We start from the raw sequence: 19,552 nt of genomic DNA, 5'->3' as shown, positions 1-19,552 counted from the left end.
CTCCTCCTCTGAAACCCTTCAAAGGCTCCCTGTTTTACCTTCACTGGCCTCACAGAGAATGAATGGAGGAAGCTGAATCCTGGAGGGCTGACTCTAGGGCTGTGCTCCCAGCCACTGTCCCCCATGGCTTCTCCAAACCTCACCTGTCTCATCTGCAAAAGAGGGAAAGTGATACCCATGGCAAAGAACTGCAGGATGTGCACAGTGCCAGAAGCACTGGTGCATGGTGGGTGGCTCATACGGGGAGCTTCTAGTAGTCTTACTAAAAAGGAAAAGGTGTGGCAGGAAGGGGTGGAGAGGAGGAACTGGCTGCTCTGAGAGGCAAGGTAAATTATACCTGGGATAAAAATTGCATAAGCATGTCCATAGTCTCCTGAACAATAGATTCCATTCCTCTTTCCAGATGGGGAGGCTGAGGCTGAGGAGGAGAGTGACTGGCTCCAGGCCGGCCTGAGCCCAGATCTTTTGGGGGCAGAGCCCCTCTCCTGCCCTGGCCCTCCTCGGCTCTGCGCTGCAGTGCACTGGTTTGGAATTCCCATCTTTCAGGTCTTACCAGCTGAAGGTCAGCTCTGGGTCAAAGCCATGACAAGACTAGAAGAAATTTGGAGGCACTTAGGAAAAAGTGAGCAAAAGGTGAGCCTGGCACTGGAGGAAAGGTAAGAATCCCACCGCAGACACCCTCCTCTCGTCCCACAGTCTCTGGGCAACTCCCATGGAAATGACAACATAGGGCCCATCACTGTTTCTACAACAATGAGAATATTTATTTTTTTCCAGACAGTAAAAATAACATTTTTTTCTCTTTTGTAAAAGTACCATTACATTCCACTTTCTTAAATAACAAAATCCTAAAAATATATATTAAATTGTATACAGTGCGTCACACTTCATCTTATATTTTAAAATACATGATGTTTCTATTTTATTCTCAAAGTTGCATATTAAGAGCATATTTACAAATAAAGCCTTGTCATCCAAAGTCAAAATCCCTGCTGGAAGGTGAGTTTGGATGTGGGAAGGTCTTGACATGCATGAGCCCCACAGATGGCAGCTCCCCACAGGTGGGGAAGGGCCCCCCAGTCTTTGTGTCTAAAGACCCTTCCTTTCGGAAGCAGATTTCCCTCTGACTGTCCTCCACGCCCCACTTCTGCCTACATATCCAGCTCAGCAAGACGGAAGCCTGTGAGATGTGCCTACCAGGGGTCTGCAGGCAGAGGGTGAAGCCCTGTCACCCTTGAGCCATTCAGCCTGAGGGAGATAGCTGTGGCTGGAGGGCTTGAAAAACACCCCATACCAGGGAAGCTAAGCTGAGACCTGGCCAGGAGGTAGAACAGTGAGGAAGGTAAACAAAGACCAGAGGAAACAATCCAAACTCCCAAGGTAGGAACAAAAGCCGATATCAAACACCGCACGGGAGATCTGAAACCTAATGGTGCCAGGTGACTGGGTGGTGGGGTGGGGAGCTGCCTGGCTCCGTGGGAGACCTGGCCTGGTCTCAGCAGACCCGGGAGGCAGGGTCTCAGAGGCCATCGGCGTATAAGTGCTTGTGAAGAGTAAGTGTGCAGTGCTGGGATGCATTGGGGCTGGGTGATGGCCTGGAGGAGGGCTCCTGCCTGGACTGACAGTGGGGCATGTGGGTGGAGCCACACCCAGGCACACCCGTGGGTTCTGCCCGAGGGCCAGGACAGCTGAACTTACTAGTGCTTTGATCTCTGGGCTTCTGGCTGATTGAAGTCTTGAGCCAGAGCCCACTCTTCCGAAGTTAGAGCAGCCTGGTTTCCTCGCTCACACCCAGAGAGGCCTCAAGCCTGTCCTGATGTGGGGACAGGGTGGGTGAAGGCACTTGGGTTCATTTCTACTCATTCTCTGCTTTGCAAGTGACTGCACAAATGGGGAGGAACAGGGCACTGTGTGCCTCCTGCCTGCCTTCTCAGAAGGGCCAAGAACACTGAGGAATGCTGCTAGAAACTAGGGGCCACAGCCGGCTGAGACACAGTAACCACGGGGAGTGACAAGATTGGTGGGTGAGGGCACACGTGCCAAGAAGGCAGGGCCTGGCATGAGTGGGGAACAGGGGTGAGGATGGCATGCAGGCCCAGTGTCCCTGCAGCCTCCTCCCATGCTGTCACCTCAGGAGAGGCTTTGGGCAGGGTGCTTTCAGAGCTCCATCCATAGTGGTCCCCAAAGCCCTTCCCCAGCCTCTCCCACAGGCTTCTGCCACGTGTTCTGACATTTACTTTCCTAGGGTTACCCTCTTCCCCCCACCTCCAACCGCTACTTTATCTCGTCTAGGGAGTTTCCTAAAAGTTCAAGTGCCACCTCCTCCCTGCTCCTGGAGGCCCACATCATCTCTTCTGGGACAGTTTCTTTCTCAGGTGCTTACTTAGCCGCAGTGGCCTTCTGTGGGGTGTTGCTGACTTTCTAACTGGTTCTAACTGAGGTCATGGCCAGACTGTGGTAGGACCCAGTGCCCATGGAGATTTAGCCTGGAATGATTTGCAGCCCCCCTGCCCCCACTGTCCTGAGGCAGGTTTAGGTTTCCCAGCGCTGCTCCACGGAAAGTAAGTTGATCCTAGAGTCACTGGGCCATGGCAGGGCCAGGCAGGAAGAGAAGCACGGGGGCATCCCCAGCACCTCCCAGCCCCTCCAAGGAAGTGCCGCCCCCACTGCAGGCTCTGACAGCACACTGGCTTGGGCAGGGCCTCCCCTGGCTGAGATGTGAGGAGGGCAAGGTGGGCAGGCGGGCTGCAGGACACCCCAAAGGCCAGTGGTCAGTGTCAGGCCTAGGCAACTGAACAACTGCCCCTTGGCCAGGTGACCTCTTCCTGGGGCCACATGCCACATTGCCTTTGTGCTGCACATGGATCTATTCACAGCACAGGACCTGCTGGGATGACACATACCTGACACTTGTGTTTGAGAGTAGATTCCACAAACAGCATGAATAGCTTGGCGGGGAGACTGCACATGTGGGTATATTTCCAGAGGTCCTCCTGTGTGACAGGCCTCTTAGAGACAGAGGCCTGTGGACAGCTGCTCTTTCCAGATCAAAGCATGAAGGCTGCACTGGGCAGCTCTGTGCCCTCAGCAGGACTCCCGTGGGGCCTGGGGCGGCAGTCCTGCTCCTGCCTGCCTGTAACACTCTTCCCAGTTTCCTTCCTCTGAAGGCCTCTCCACCTGAAGCTCTGAGCATCCCTCCTGAACTCAGGCTGGTGAGTGTCACCTCTCCCTGTGGCCCTCTGTCCTCCCAGGAGTGGCTGGTGCAGATGTGTTGCCAGACCCTCAGTAGGAGCCCAGCAGGCAGTGGCTCAGGCTTGGGGTAGGCAGGCAAAGTGCTGCAAAGAGGAAACGCCAAGGCCAGAGGTGCAGCAAGTACCGAGGCCTGAGTGCGCTGGAGGGAGGCACATTCTGATGAGGGCCTGGGCCTGGCCAGCAGAGGTACCGGCTGCTTTTCTCAGCTGCTGTAGACAAAGCCTGCTTCCGGATGGCAAGGGCTTTTAAATTAGCGATGGCACTTATTCTCCCAACTGGCAGCCACTACAGCTGTAGCTCTCAATCTCACGGCTGATCCTTGGAGGATCTCCAGTTCCCAAACCCACACTTTCCTAGCACCAGTCTCTGCAGTTCACCTCCCTGTCTAAGGAACAGGGTGGCATGAGGCTGGAGACAAGAGCGCTCTCCTTTCTGAGCCATTCCAAACCCCACTCGGTCCCCATAGAAGGGGCAGAGAGCACAGATGGCCCTGGGGGTGTTTTTCATCTTTTAACATGGGGGACACCAGAAGAAAGGACCGCAGGTCCCATGTCTCATACTGTACTGCCTAAAGGCAAACCACAAGATTGATACTCTCTGTTCTGAACTGAGAGTTAGCTGAGCCAATCATGGAGAGACCAAGGCCTGGCTCAGGTTCCAAAGGACTACAAGCTACTCAGGGGCAAGGCCAATCAACCCAATCCTGAAAACTTACTGAGTGCCCATAAAAGTCTGCAGGAGAATTGGTTGTATGAGTAAATGAGTAGACGTTTTATATGACCAAAGCTCTTCAAGCTTTCTCTGCAGCTCCATGAGCTATGGAAAGAAAAATCTAGAAAGAAGCCCATGTATGAAAGGCATCATGTTTGATATAAATGGGGGTCACTAGATCTTATTCTCAGACCCTCCTAGGCTGGAGGAGGCCCATCCTAGTCCAGCATCTGGACAGCAAAGCTTCCGGGGCAGCACAAACACCACCCTCTTTACACTTGGCTAATGTCCAGGAGTCCACACTTGTATGGGACCAGACCAACTCCCAAGAGTACCTGAGAGTTCTCCCTGTCTGGCCCTGTTCCAAACCATAAAGACCAGGAGAAACTGATTTGTATGTGGACAAAATAGAGAAGAAGCAAGAAAAATTCAATGTAACTAAACCTACCCACCACCTGACAGCCATCTAGAATGTACCTGAGCCCAGTGCCAGCCATGACCACCTCTGTCACCTCAGCCTCACTGTCCCAACACCCCCATTGCTAGCTAGATCAGAGAGAGAGATGCAGAGAAGGCCAGGCCCCAGGGCCTTGAGTCTCTCTCCTAAGTGCAACCGATGAAGCAGGAGGAATCCAGGCTCTGCCTTCCCTGGCAGCAGGGCACCTCTTCCTGGTCTGTAAGAGAGCACCCTCCGAAGAGGCCAAGGCAGAGGGAGAGGAGGGGAAGAGTCCATCAGAGAAGAACCACAGGAGAGGTTGACCCCAGCAGCCTTGAGCTCAAGGAGGGACCTCGAGTCCTAGGCACAGTGGGGTTTTTAGTCACTCACAAGGGGATTGCGGTCATCTTGTTGACTCTGACCCTTGAGTTTCTTCTTAAAGATGGAAATCGAAGTGGAAGGCTTGTAAAAAATGCTCCAGATTTCCCCCGAAGTCCCTGGTTGATGACAATCCCTAAGGTCCCCGGAAGCAGGAACACGATGGGATCTGTCAAGTAGAAATAATTTTTCCAACAGATCAGAACAAAGCACTCCAAACAAGCTATCATCTCAAGAGATGCTGTACCTATGAAAGCGGGTGGGGCAAGGTCTTGGGAAAGACCTCACAGCTACCTCTAAAGATCTGAAGGACTAGTGTGCAGCTGAAATGTAGCCTGTGGCCATCAGGGGCTGAGGCCAAGTACAGCAGAGCAGAGACCACATCAGAAGAACAAAGAACTTTCTACCTAGCAGAATTCTTCAAATCTAGAAAAGTTCATCCTGAGAGATTAAGAATTTTCTAATTCTTTTATTTTAAATAAAAGAACTATCTTCAAATGCCATGTACCTGGAAGCCCACCTAGCTGAAACAAGAGAAAGGCCAAACTTTTCTGCTTCAAGCAGTGACCCATCTAACCTCTGACACTGGCCTGGACTCTGTTCAGCCCCCCATGGCTGCCTGGCAGGGAAGCTGCAGCTGATGTCAGAGGAGAGTCAGGCATGCACTTTAGGGCCTCAGCCATGCTGCCAGATGCTGGATGCTGTAGGAAGCATTGGGCTCTCTTGCTGCCACAGAGGATGTGGTCAGGACTGAGCCTGAGAGGCTTCCCTAGAACATGTGAATTGTAACTTTAAAACACACACACACACACACACACACACACACACAGAGACACATAGACAAGGACACAAACTGTGTCTGTGTGGGATTTTTGCAAGATATAAAGTAGAGGGGCTGGGGAGTATTCAGAATTAGGGGAGGAAATGCAAGGTAGGGTAATAGGAAGATATTTATGGCACATTAAAAACAGGAAAAAACAAAAACACAGACACATACACACATAACAGACATAGACACACATACACACATACACACATGCAGACACAGACACATACACAGACACATAAATACATAGACACACACACATACACACAGACACACACACACACACACATATTAGGACATTATTTCCACTGAAAAATTTCAAGCGTAGGGTGGAGGTGACTATGTAAAGTGGTTCCAATGTGGCCAAAGGCAGCCTTCACAAGGCAATGGAAGAGCTTATATTTAATGTATAAGAAATCTGTAGCAGAGGGCAAGTGACACAGTCAGGAAAAAAACAGCTTTTAGTGGACATAAATTTTCAAGGATGCTGCGAAATGAGAAGAGCCTGGACTAGAAACCATAGGAAGACAGAGTGGGGGTCTAGGAAAAATTAGAACGAACTCCCCTCTAAGTACACAAACATCAGTAGCATGAATAATCACCCCTTTCCTGGAAGCTGGAACTGTTAGACTTGAGCAGCAAAATCAGGGAAGGAAATCTATTTTTTTCCCCAAATTGGTCAGAATTGAATGATAAAGCTTCCATAAGTTCCTTTAGTAACTGTTTTTAAATAACTGCTAAGCAATAGTTAATAAAATGTGAGAATTCTCTTCCTAAGGATGTCTCTCAATTTCTAGAAGGCATCAGGAAGTACGCATGGCATTGTCCTAGATATCTTCACTCTTGCATAAAGATCTCTGTAAGGGACTGCACAAGCCAAAAAATGAAAATTGTTGCTTTTGAAGCCAGGAATGTTACAATCCTCCTTGAAATTGTATGCTTTGGACACACAGCAAACAAAATGCCTCAAACCTTAATGAGATTTGTCCAGTTGTACATTTCACTCTGCAGAGGAGATGCCTGCTGCCTTCCGTTCCCTGGGACTGAGGCTTTGGAATCGTGCTGATTGTACAGTTGTACCCAGACAAATGAAGCATCATAGAAAATGAACTCTGAGCCTTCCCCTTCCTGGAATCAGGGAGCTCCCTCTTGTACTCACTTGAATGTGATGTGCAGAAGTATCTTTGCTACAATGGCTGTGACTGTGAGGATGAGGAGAGTTGCCAGACCATATACTGTCCATCCTGCAAGTGCAAAAGACAGAGCTTACCAGACCTGGCTGTGGTTGGTTTTCTAAAGGAGGTCTGCTGGAACACCCAAGTGAGTAAGTCTGGCTGAGGGGCTCCCTGCAGGCCAGTGTGGGAGGACAGCCAGCAAACCCAGCCTCAGGAGCAGCTGAGAGCCAGGCTAAGCATGGGGCCCCAGGTGTTCTGAATACTTCCCTTTGTTCTACAGTCACTCTCAGAGAGGGGCAGGCAGGACGAGCCAAAGTCTACTGGACTCAGACTCTAAAGGGATGACATGCATTTTGTCTCTGCCACTGGACCCCCTGTGCAACCACAGATGAGTTATGTAAACTCTTTGGGCCTCAGCTTCCTCCTCCGAGGAATGAGATGTGTGACCCATGAGATACTACTGAGATCCACAGCCAAATGAAGCACAGGAAGCGCTGGACAGGCCCTTCTCCCTGACCTTCTATGGTGGGTCCTGCAGGGACCTGGGGCAGTTTGAAAGCCTCCAGGCTAGGTCACCACTGAGGGTACTTTCCAGTTCTACCAGCTCATAAAGGCCTCACTTCCTTGACTCACTGCATCCTCAAACTCCTGGGCTCAAGCAAACCTCCTGAGTAGCCGAGACTATAGACATGTGCCACTATGCCAGCTAATTTTTCTTTTCTTTTCTCTTTTTTTTGAGACAGGGTCTCATTCTGTCACCCAGGTTTGAGTGTAATATAATGGTGCAATCATAGCTCACTGCATTCTTGGACTCCTGGGCTTCTCCTATCTCAGCCTCCTAAGTAGCTGGGAACACAAGTGCACACCACCACACCCAGTTAATTTTTTAATTTTTTGTAGAGATAGGGTCTCAAGCAATCCTCCTGCCTTGGCCTCCCAAAGTGCTGGGATTACAGGCATGAGCCAATGCGCCTGGTCTGCATGGTTTTTCTTCATAGCTGTTATCATTATCTGATTTTGATTTTGCTTTCCATCTTTCTCCTCTCACTTATATGCCACAGAGTGGCATGGATTGTGTTTGGTTCACTATATAATCCAGTGCCCAGAACAGTGCCTGGCACCACTGAAGCACTTATATACCTTTTGAATGAATAAGTGAGTGAATGAATGGAGTTCTTGCAAATGCCAATGGATGTAGGTTGTTTCAATGTGGGGCTCTAGAAAGATAATCTCAATGTGAGAAAACACGGGATTAGCTGATTAGTCACAATGTACAAAAGACACACTTGCCTAGTCTTTGGAGGTTAGCACTTTTTCCTTGGGACTAAGGAACCAAGCTAGTAAGAAAATTTCCCTCAAAAGCCAAGACAGACTATGGGTCACAGAGTCAATATCCCAACCTGCCTTTGAATGAGAAACACCCAAGTACTTTTGTCTTTGTAACTGTCAAGAGCGCTACCTTCAACTCTGTGGCTTCCAGCCCCTATGGGTGGCGCCCAGGAATTGCTACCTGGGACAGTCTGAGATGGGTGGCTGGGGCTGGTGGTGATGACATAGAGGACTTTGGAGGACCGGGCAGCGCTGACGCTGAGGTTGGCCTGCTCTGTGATCACCTCGGCCACCGTCTGGTTGACCGCGGGCCTCTCTTGTGGCAGTTCTTCCTTGACAGCTGGAATAAAAAAACAAATTAACTGGGGAGAGGGCTATGGAGACAACAAAGAGCTGTGCGGGAGGAGAGCATGAGTGATGAAGAAAAGACCTCCTTCTCTGACTCCATTCTGTGTGCAGTTCCCTCCATGGGTGGGTCCTATCAGCGCCAAAACAGAACCTGTCAGGCTCTCGCCCTTTAGGAGGCAGAAGGATGAAGCTGTCAACTTCACAGTTTGTGGCTCGTCTCATCTCAGACACCTGGGTGTGCTTTACAGGTTCTCTGCCCCTGCACTTGGCAGCTATGGCTCCCTATGCCTGGAAGGTTCTCTTCTTTCCTATTAATCCAAATCCTGCCTGTTCCTCAAGACTGTCCCACCTGCAGAGGAGGCCTCTTCCCATGGTTCTTCTGGAGTACACAGTACCTTAACTTTTCTTGAGGTTTGTTATCCAGGACAAAGACAACGTCTCACATACCTTGTGTTTCTTGTGTCCTGGTAAAGAGATGTGCCCAGCACACATGTGTTCACATTACAGAGGCAGAGAGAGTGGCTCCACCTTGGCAGGGTTTGAAGAAAGATGGCAAGCCAGTCTTTTGGAATTAGCTAAGATGTTTAGAGGCAGGAGGATGGACCAGATGACCTTTTGAGAACCTTCCAATTGTCCCAATCTCAGTTGTTCCTTTTAGTTATTCTGTTTCTTTATTCTTTTAACCCTCCCATGAAAACTGTCATTAGACTTACTAAAATAGCCAAATGGACAGGTTTTCCCCTCTTTTCTGTCCGGTGAAACATAAATGAGTTATGAAATGGGGGTGATCTGCAAGTTGAGTCAGTAGTTCCTGAGGCCTAATCAGGATCCACCCACGTCTCAAGGGTGAGGAACAGAAGCCCAAGGCACGTGGTCCCTGAATAGCTCCCAAGGAGGCAAGGATATCTTACCTTCGTATAAAACAGCAAATCCCTGGGCCTGATTGATGCGATCAGAGAAGAAATACAAGATGACGAAGTCCAGAGAGACATTGAAGGACAGAGGTGGGCGGCTCCTCCCGTGGAAGCGGGCTAGGACACGGTGGGTGTAGCCGTCCAGAAGCTCCACCATGTCCGCCGAGTCCCTGATGTCAAATAGTGGGAAGCTGAAATGGATGCGGGAGGCCCCCGGAACCCGGATGGTCCAGTAGCAAACCCTCCCTGTAGCGTAGGTGTCGGGGAAGTCAGGGGAATAGACCACAGAAGACATGGCTGAGTAGTTCCCACCACAGGCGCCGACGAGAGCTGTAGGAGAGAAAAAGACACCACACCCTCAGTCTGGGCCTCTGCCACAGGCATGCTTCCAACACCAAGGCACTAAGCTTCCTAATAAGCCGGATCCCATTTAGGACATTGTTTCTATCTATAAAACCAGACAGTCTTATGTTTCAGGATCCAGTCACAAAATGAATCGCTGAAACTGGACAAATGACTGTGGAGATGTTTTCCCCCCTCCCAGAGACCTTAGAATTAGCACACAGCACAGTGGTGTGGCCTAGGTTGGGGCTGGGCTGGAGTCAGAGAGTCTGGATTTGGGACTGGCAGGGCCAAGTGATGGCAGGGGCGGCACTTCACTCGCGGGCCTCTTGTTTCTCTCAGTTTCAAGGCTGGAAAGAGCACCATCTGCTCCTGTATGACATCACATGAGACAAAGCACATGAACCACTCAGGCCTCTCTGCAGGGAAGCCACCTGATAAGGTAAAGTCGTCAAAAGAGAAGGGCTTTACAGCTGCTCGTGTATATCCGATCTCCTTGCAATGCTCCCTGAGGGGCCACGTTTTCGAGCAGGGAAACTGCGGCATAATAAATGACTTTATGCAGTGAGGAAACATGCTAGAATCTGACCACTCTGTACTGAGCACATTTGATTTCTCTGGACTCCTGTTTTTGATAGGTTCTAGAAAGAGGATGCAGGGATTTCCTGTCTTACACTGTGAAATCTAAACAACCTCTTAGAGCTGAAACTCCTTGCAAGGGAGTATAGGGCTAGGATTTAAAAAGCAGGCTTTGGGGCAGTTCTTCTTCCCTTTAGGAAGAAGAAAACAACAAGCAGGCTGGGTGTAGCGGCTCACGCCTGTAATCCCAGCACTTTGGGAGGCCGAGGTGGGTGGATCACCTGAGGTCAGGAGTTTGAGACCAGCCTGACCAATATCATGAAACCCCGTCTCTATTAAAAATACAAAAATAAGCCGGGCATGGTGGTGTGAGATTGTAGTTCCAGCTACTAGGGAGGCCGAGACAGGATAATCACTTGAACCCGGGAAGCGAAGGCTGCAGTGAGCCAAGATCACGCCATTGCATTCCAGGCTGAGCAACAGAGCGAGACTCTGTCTCAAAACATCAATAAGTGAATGCTGCTTCCAGCCTAACAATGAGAAAAAGTTTAAAACTCAGAAAGCTGAGGTCTCATGACAACCAGGGGAACTTAATTCTACAAAATCAAAGCCTCCCGAGTACTCAGGACCACAGATGCACAGGTGAAGAGTCAGGCCACACAAATAGTTTCATCTTTGAGAGAAGACAGAAGGAAGAAGTGACTGGCAGAGAAGTAACAAGAAAGCACTACAATTTTAACAAACTCTTAAAGGCTGAGAGTGGGTGAGTGTCTCAGCTTTAGGGCAACTGAGAGTCCCACACACAATGGGCATTTTGCACTCACTTGTGAGCTTTTCTGCACAGACCTCCACTCAGTGCTCTCACAAGTGACTTAGGTTGGGCAGCAAACCACAGTCTCCCTGGGTGGCATAAGTGTGCAGGAGGTGACAGGCTGCCACTGGGGGACAGGCATGAAATACTGCCCACTTCCTTTTCTTTGTACCTGCAGGAGGGGACTCTCCTCTAAAAGAATGTAAAAGCCTTCAGCTGCTGGGAGAGGGGAAGCAAATCCTCTTACTCCTAGGGCCACTGAAAACAGGCAGAAGCAAAATCTGCCTCTGGGGGAGGAAGGGAGAAATTCTCCTTCCTGTCAAAGTAACCAGGTGAAGATCCACTGCTTCTGGAGGAAGAGTAGAAGCAAAAGCCATTGGTCCCTGGTTGCCTTAAGCACCCCCACCCTTTTTTTTTTTTTTTTTGAGATGGAGTCTTACTCTGTCACCAGGCTGGAGTGCAGTGGTGTGATCTTGGCTCACTGCAATCTCTGCCTCCTGGGTTCACACGATTCCCCTGCCTCAGCCTCCCGAGTACTCAGGACCACAGATGCACATCACAACTCCTGGCTAGTTGTTTGTATTTTTAGTAGAGACAGGGTTTCACCATGTTGGGCAGGATGGTCTTGATCTCCTGACCTCATGATCCGCCCACCTCAGCCTCCCAAAATGCTGGGATTACAGGCGTGAGCCACCACACCTGGCCCGCCTTGAGCCCTCTTGAGCCCAAGAACCTGCAGCCAATGCAAAGTAGAGCTCTACTACTCCCGGAGGGAGGGCAGGAAATTCTCCTTTCCAAGATCCACCACAGACACAAGGCAGTGTTTGGCTGCCAGGGAGAGAAGAAGGGTGTGGGAATGCTAACAAGACCCCAGGCTGGTGGCCTTTTCACATCCTGTCTAAGACCGAGGACAGGGCAGGAGAACCAAGAACCAGCCCATGACCTTACCATGAGTATAGCCAGGTAACAAGCAGCAGTAGCCTACCACTGAGGGAGGGAAAGAGGGTGGAGAAAGATCTCCTCTTTGGCACAGGCATGTAAGAATGCCTCAAAGCTGAGGATGGAACAAGACTACTGAGGAAAACACATGGGTACCCTAGGCTTCACACAAAGCACAAGCTAATAGCAGCCCATTACTGGAGGAATTTAAAGCCTGATGTGCATTGAGAGCAGTGATAGAAACAACCCAGCTCAACTTCTGACAGTCTGGCTCAGTCCCTACACTATGCAGATCTGCCCAAGTGTAAACACTGTCTCAGCCCCTAGTGTTCTTCTACACATAGTGTATGACATTCAATAAAAAAACGACAACACACATATAAAAGCAAGGGTGGGAGAGGGGAAACACTTATTGTTAAGAGATAACACAATATACAGAACTAGACTCAATAATGACCCAGATGTTAGAATTATCAGACAGAGACTACACGATGAATACAGTAAAGAATCTACTGGAGGCGAGGCATGGTGACTAATGCCTGTAATCCCATCACTTTGAGAGGCCAAGGCAGGAGGATCTCTTGAGGCTAGGAGTTCAAAACCAGCCTGAGTAACACGATGAGACCCCATCTCTACAAAAATTTTAAAATTAGCCAGGCATGGTGGTGTGTGCCTGTAGTCAAAGCTACTCAGGATGCTGAAGGAGGAAAATAACTTGAGCCCAGGAGGTCAAGGCTGCAGAGAGCTTTGATTGCACCATTGCACTCCAGCCTGGGCAACAGAGTGAGACCTTGTCTCTTAAAAAAAAAAAAAAAAAAAAAAAAAGAATCTACTGGAAATCAAGTAATACTGGAGATGAATTCTTTTTTTGTTTTTAATTATAGAATGTTTCATGAATTTGCATGTCATGCTTGCACAGGGGCCATGCTAATCTACTCTATTTTGTTCCAATTTTAGTATATGTGCAGCTGAAGTAACGACTGAAGAATTCCTTTGGTGGGCTTATCAGCAGACTAGACACAGCTGAGGAAATAATCAATTAACTTGACAGGTCAATAGAAATTATCCCCAAATGAAACAAAGAGAACAGAGCACCCAACAGCTATAGGACAGTATCAAATGGTCTAACATACGTGTAACTGGCATGCCAAAAGAAGAAAAAAAGAATGGAGCAGAAGAAATATGGTGAAAAATGTTCCAAAAATCAATACAAGGTGACAAACTACAGACCCAAGAATCTCAGCAAACCCAAGCAAACCAACAAATAATTAAAAATTAAAACAAAAGGAAAAAAAGAAGAAGAAAAAAGAAACCAAGTAACAAACAAAGAAGACACACCTGGACACATCATAGTTAAATGCTGAAAACCAGTCTGGGCATGGTGGCTCATGCCTGTCATCCCAGCACTTTGGGAGGCCAAGGTAAGAGGACTGCTTGAGCCCAGGAGTTCAAGACCAGTTTGGGTAACATAGAGAGACCCTGTCTGTAGCTGGGTATGGTGGCACATGCCTGTAGTCCTAGCTACTCAGGAGGCTAAGGTAGGAGGATTGCTTGAGCCCAGGATGTCAAGGCTGCAGTGGGCCATGATTGCACTACTGCACTCTAGCCTGGGTGACAGAACAAGACCCTGTCTCAAAAAAAAAAACAAAACAAAACAGTTGAAAACCAAAAACAAAGATAAAATTTTGAAGGCAGGCAGGGAATGGGAAAAGATTACATACAGGGGAATAAACATAGGGCAGACATCTCTAGAAACTATACAAGTCACAAGAATATGGAGCAACATCTTTGAAGTACTGAAAGAAAAAAGCTGTCAGCATAGAAATCAATACCCAGCAAAAATTACTATCAAAAATGAAGGTGAAATAAAGCTTTTAAAAACAAAAGCTGAAAGAAGCCATTGACAGTCAACCCATAGTAGAGAAACTGCTAAAGGAGTTTCTTTAGGGCAAAGGAATATGCCAGATGGCAAATACAAATATGAAAAGATGTTCAATATCACTGGTCATTAGAGAAATGCATTAAAACCACAATGAGATACCACTGCATACCTACTAAAATGGATCACGTTTAAAAACAGATCGTACAAAAGCATCTGTAGTTGGAGAGAATGTGGAGCAAATGGAAATCTTACTATTGTTGGTGAGAATGCAAAATGGCACATCCACTTGGGAAAATAGTTGGCATTAACTTATAATGCTAAATATGCACTTAGTGCATGACCCAGCAATCCCACTCCTAGGTATGTAAGAGAAATGACAACATAAACACCTGTACTTGGATGTTTATAGCAGCTTTATCATAGATGGACCAATGTTTATCAATTGGTGAATGGATGACCAAATTTCGATACATCTGTACAAAGGAAGGTTTCTTAGCGATAGAAAGGAAAAAACTACTGATACAGGCAACAATGTAGGTGAATCATAAAGCATTATTCTAAGTGACAGAAGCCAGAAGCCAGATACAAATGGTTAAATGCTATGATTCCATTTATATGATATTCTGCAAAACATAAAACTATATGAACTGAATACAGATCAGTTGTTTCTGAGAAGCTGGGTTGGGGAAGGGAACAGAACACAAAGGAGCAGAGGGAACTTCTGATGTGATAACAATGACCTAATCTTGATTGCTTAGATATTTGTCAAATCCCACTGAACTATACAACTAAGGTAGTTTTTACTGCATGTAAATTACACCTAAAATTGAAACCTAATTTAAGAAAAAATCAGGCTGGGTGCAGTGGCTCACGCCTGTTAATCCCAACACTTTGGGAGGCCAAGGCAGGCTTATCACCTGAGGTTGGGAGTTTGAGATCAGTCTGACCAACATGGAGAGACGCTGTCTCTACTAAAAATATGAAATTAGCCAGGCATGGTGGCGTGTGCCTATAATCCCAGCTACTCGAGAGGCTAAGGCAGGAGAATCATTTGAATCTGGGAGGTGGAAGTTGCGGTGAGTTGAGACCACACCATTGTACTCCAGCCTGGACAAAAAGAGCGAAACTGAAAAATAAATAAATAAATAAATAAATAAGCTTTGGAGAAAGACTCCCTGAGTTCTGATCCTGACTTCACTATGTATAACTATGAATTTGAGCAGATTCTGAACCTCTGTATATTTCAGTTTATTAATCTATAAAATGAAAATGATAATAGTTTCTCATGGGGTCATGAGAATTAGCATGAGTAATGCTTATAAAGGGTTTAGTAATCAGATGTGGCACACAGTATAAGCTTGGTAAGTGTTGGCTATTCCATTTTTACCATTATTTGAAAGAATAAAGTATCCAGCTTAAACTGGTAGTTTTCAGTAGGAAGGGCAGACCTTAAACCTAAAACTTTGGATTCCATGCTGACAGCACATCTAATTCAGCAATTTTGAGAATAAACAGATGATGCTTATGATAGATTATTAAAAATCAGTGATAATCCAAAGGAAACTTGAAATACAGTAGTCAAGACCTTATTTTTTCAAGGAGAGATTAGCCCAACATATACAATCTGGATGAGTGGAGGGCCCAGGATAGACTTGGGCAAGCCCTCCATGGCAGAGAGCTGGTGTCCTCCTGCCTTCTGCGATTTCTATTCAATCTTCCTGCTCCTCCTCAATACTAGCTGAGTCAATTTCTTTGGGAAAAAGCCTCAGGCACCAGCCAGGACAGGCTTCCCTGAGCCCCAGCTTAGTGCTTGGCTTCTAGACAGATATGATAATGGGCGTGTCTCAGGATACAAACCTCAATCAGATGGGTCCCAGCCATGAATCAGATTCCACTCAGGATGGAAAGATTTCACTCTTTCTTGGCACCAAAGAAAGACAGCTGGTACCATACTTCATCAATTCTAACAGGTACGTTTTAATCTGTAAAACTGGGATGTATCTTTTACTCAATGCATGTCATTGTTAAGTTGGAAATTTTTTCCCTTAATGATGTATAAAATAATGTTGCACCTCAGAATTGAGGCATCTTAGAGTCTATGAAATACAGCTGCTAACACAGTCCCAGGAGCCAGACCCTACCCATCCTTAGACCCTCAATCATTTTCACAATTAATCTCTTTCCTTCCCACTAAAATATAAGTTCCATGAAGACAGAATCTTTATCTGTGGGACTTTGGGCAAATTACTGAACTTTTATGAGCCTCGGTTTTCTCATCTGTAAAATAAGCATAACGGTACCTGCTTCACAGTACTTTGAGAATAAGGGAGATAATGGATGTAAAGTGAATAGCACAGGGCCCTGTCAATGGTAAGTGTTCAACTAATGCTACAAAATGAGGCCCAATCCAGATGACTGACCCCTCCCTTCAAGGCTCACAAGCTGAGGGAGTCCCAAGAGGCCAGCCTGGGCAGTCCCTGTGACCCACTGTTGGCTCTGACCTACAAGTTCTTCTATTTGGTTCTGTTAATTCAATAAATTATAATCCCGGGGTAACAGAGGCTTTGAAGCCCCCGTCAGTGTTGTGTTTACACACAACACACAGCTCACCTCAGTGACCTCTCCAAGTCCATGAGAGCTTGCTGAAAAATCAGCCAGAGAATCTGTGACAAATTACTTCATGTGGCAATGATGACCAAGCAGACAGCTTCTGCCAGCTGCCCCTCACCTCCCACCCTCACTAGCCCCGTCATCTCTCTCCCAAAGAGTAAACAGAGCTGAGTGCTTCTAGTGCAGAGGAGCTGGGTGTTCCTCTAATCAGCAGAGGACAGGAAGACCTTGCTGACACTCTGACTGAGACCCAGATTCGAGCCATGCTGTAGCGGGGCCTCATATTCTGGGAAATAGACTGTAACCTAGTCATTTCTCACTATCTAACTTCGCCAATATCTTTAGGGAGATGTCTTCACCCTCCCAAATCATGGAACAGTCTGTGGTCACCATCCAAAGTGTTCAGCCTTGTTCAGTGAGTCATAAGGGGCGGTACTTGAGCTATGCAAACTATTTTACTCTCAACCAGACGAACCTTTTTTTTTTTTTTTTTTCAGATGAAATCTCACTCTGTCACCTAAACTGGAGTGCAATGCGTGATTTCAGCTCACTGCAACCTCTGCCTCTCAGGTTGAAGTGATTCTCCTGCCTCAGCCTCCCATGCAGCTGAAATTACAGGTCTGTGCACCCACGCCCGGCCTCTAGATGCACCTTTAGAGAATGTTTCTACAGTGCTGTATTTTGTACCTTTCTCAGCAGAGCAATGGAGTGTGAGTTACAGAACTGGCTACTGTCAGGGCTCCTGTAGTCCACACACATCCGGGTCTCTGGAGGATGGCGTAAGCAGCCTCTCAGAATGCCAGCCTTCTTAGTCCTTGAGCAAGTGCAGACCAGAAAGGGCAGCTTCTGGAAAGCTGCACAAGGGGCCAATGTGGTAATAATGAGAACTGGGAATACTTTATTCATATACCTTTAAAGCAAAAAACTGGATCCATTATTATAATCTATTTTACTTTGTTAATAAAAGGGATTTTAGCTGCTGAAAATAGAAAAATTTCAAATGTAGCAAACCATGGTTTGAATCCTGGCTGTGGCACTTACTAGCACAGACAAATGACTTCATCTTTTGATCCACAGTTTTCTTATCAACAGGGCTGCTACAAGGATTAAATAACATAAAACACACAAAAGCACTTGGCATCAAGTCTAGCACACAACATGTGCTCAAAAAATGGCAATAATTTTTGTTGTAATTAATTCATTTTAGTGCATTTTTATGGGAGGACCAGTATTATTTCCTAGTAGTACCAAAGATGCTACTTCATACATACTTTAGGGATTATTTCTACAGTGCTGTATTTAAAATTTAATCCAAATTATTTCTACTTGACACCCCCAGTAAAGGCATTATACTAAAGAAAACATAATTTTATCTGCCACACAGCAGATGCACAATGAAAATGTGCTAAATGAAAGATTGTCATATAAAACCTATATTCTATTTTTTCTTGATCTAAAATCTACCTTTTAACCATTTTAAAGTATAGATGACTTACAATGGGGCTATGTCCCAATAAATCCACTGTAAATTGAAAATATCTTAAGTCAAAAATGCATTTAATTCTCTGATAAACCTACCGTAAAGTTGAAAAATCCTAAATTGACTATCTTAAGTCGGGGACTATCTGTATATGAATCAGTGGTATTTAGTATATTCACAATGGTGTACAACCATCATCCCTATCTAATTCCTGAACATGTCATCACCCTGAAAAGAATATCTGTACCTATTAAAAAGTCACTCCATATTCTTCCCCTTTCCCCAGCCCTTGGCAACCAGGATCTGGCTTCCGTTTGTGTAGATTTGCCTATTCTGGACATTTCATATAAATGGGATCATAAAATATGTAGCCCTTTGCATCTGGTTCTTTCATTTAGGATAATGGTTTCAAGGTTCATCCATGTTGTAGCATGCATCAGTACTTTATTTATTTTTGTGGTTGAATAACATTCCATCGAATGGATATCCACTTTGTTTATCCATTCATCAGCTGATGGACATTTGGGTTGCTGCTGCTTTTTGGCTATTATGAATAATGTTGCTAGGAGCATTGGTATGTATATTTTTTGTGGAAACATGTTTTCAGTTCTCTCAGGTATATACCTAAGAGTGGAATTGCTGGGTCATACAGTTATTCTCTGCTTCACATTTTGAAGAAATGCTAGACTGTTTTCTTTTTCTTAATATAATAAAAAAAAGTCAGAACTCTTGAGTCAGCTAGACTGTTTTCTAAAGCAGCTGCAGCATTTTACATTCCCACCAGCAACGTGTGAGGGTTCCAATTTCTCCATATATCTGTGAACACTCATTTTCCATTTTTTAATTGACATTGCATTCTATTTAAAGTAGAAAAACAGGTAGTAAACCCTCACACTCTACTCCTGTTTCCTCTCTAGCACCTCTCTAGTGGCTTCTTGGAAGTATGAATTCCAGCAAGTTATTTATCCTGTCCATGTCATAAGGCTCTCTTCTGTGAAATGAGAGTAATCACAATAACCCCTACTTCAGAAGGGTGCCAAAAAAACCTAATATGATAATTTAGAGAAAGCCTTTATACATACTAGGTACACAAGAAATGTTTATTTCCTTTTCACTTAAGAATATACCAGGTGGCCGGGTGCAGTGGCTCACACCTATAATCACAGCACTTTGGGAGGCCGAGGTGGGTGGATCACAAGGTCAAGAGATTGAGACCATTCTGGTCAACAAGGTGAAACCCCATCTCTGCTAAAAACACAAAAATTAGCTGAGCATGGTGGTGTGCGCCTGTAGTCTCAGCTACTCGGGAGACTGAGGCAAGAGAATTTCTTGAACCCAGGAGGTGGAGGTTGCGGTGAGCCAAGATCGTGCCATTGCACTCTAGCCTGGGTAACAAGAGCGAAACTCCGCCTCAAAAAAATATATATATACATATATTATATATATGTATATTATATAATATATAATATATACACCAGGCATTTTGCAAGCTCAGAAAACTTACTCTCCTGAGTTAGAGTGTTAAGGCAGAGAATCTAAC

At 46.3% G+C, this 19,552-nt stretch overlaps 1 protein-coding gene and 1 non-coding gene across 5 annotated transcripts in view; both read right to left on the bottom strand.

The window, feature by feature from the left end:
- Nucleotides 1–740: 740 nt before the first annotated feature.
- KREMEN1 (kringle containing transmembrane protein 1) overlaps nt 741–19,552 on the bottom strand; it is a 71,088-nt gene continuing 52,276 nt past the window's right edge. The window contains exons 6-10 of one of the 4 annotated variants that reach the window (XM_078337456.1): nt 9,367–9,699; nt 8,238–8,447; nt 6,763–6,847; nt 4,790–4,946; nt 741–4,637 (exon numbers count right to left, since the gene is read on the bottom strand). In XM_078337456.1, coding sequence (XP_078193582.1) covers nt 4,515–4,637; nt 4,790–4,946; nt 6,763–6,847; nt 8,238–8,447; nt 9,367–9,699 — 908 coding nt within the window. In that variant the 3' untranslated portion in view covers nt 741–4,514. The other 3 variants (XM_078337462.1, XM_078337477.1, XM_003732114.6) reach the window with 3 other exon arrangements.
- LOC118148279 (U6 spliceosomal RNA) lies at nt 12,915–13,018 on the bottom strand. The gene has a single exon (XR_004735035.1). It is a non-coding gene; the product is annotated as a U6 spliceosomal RNA (small nuclear RNA).

Source organism: Callithrix jacchus, chromosome 1 (genome assembly GCF_049354715.1).
Source record: "Callithrix jacchus isolate 240 chromosome 1, calJac240_pri, whole genome shotgun sequence".
Taxonomy (NCBI): Eukaryota; Metazoa; Chordata; class Mammalia; order Primates; family Cebidae; genus Callithrix; species Callithrix jacchus.
Note: the sequence above shows the minus strand (reverse complement) of the source record. Positions and strands in the feature narration are given on the sequence as shown.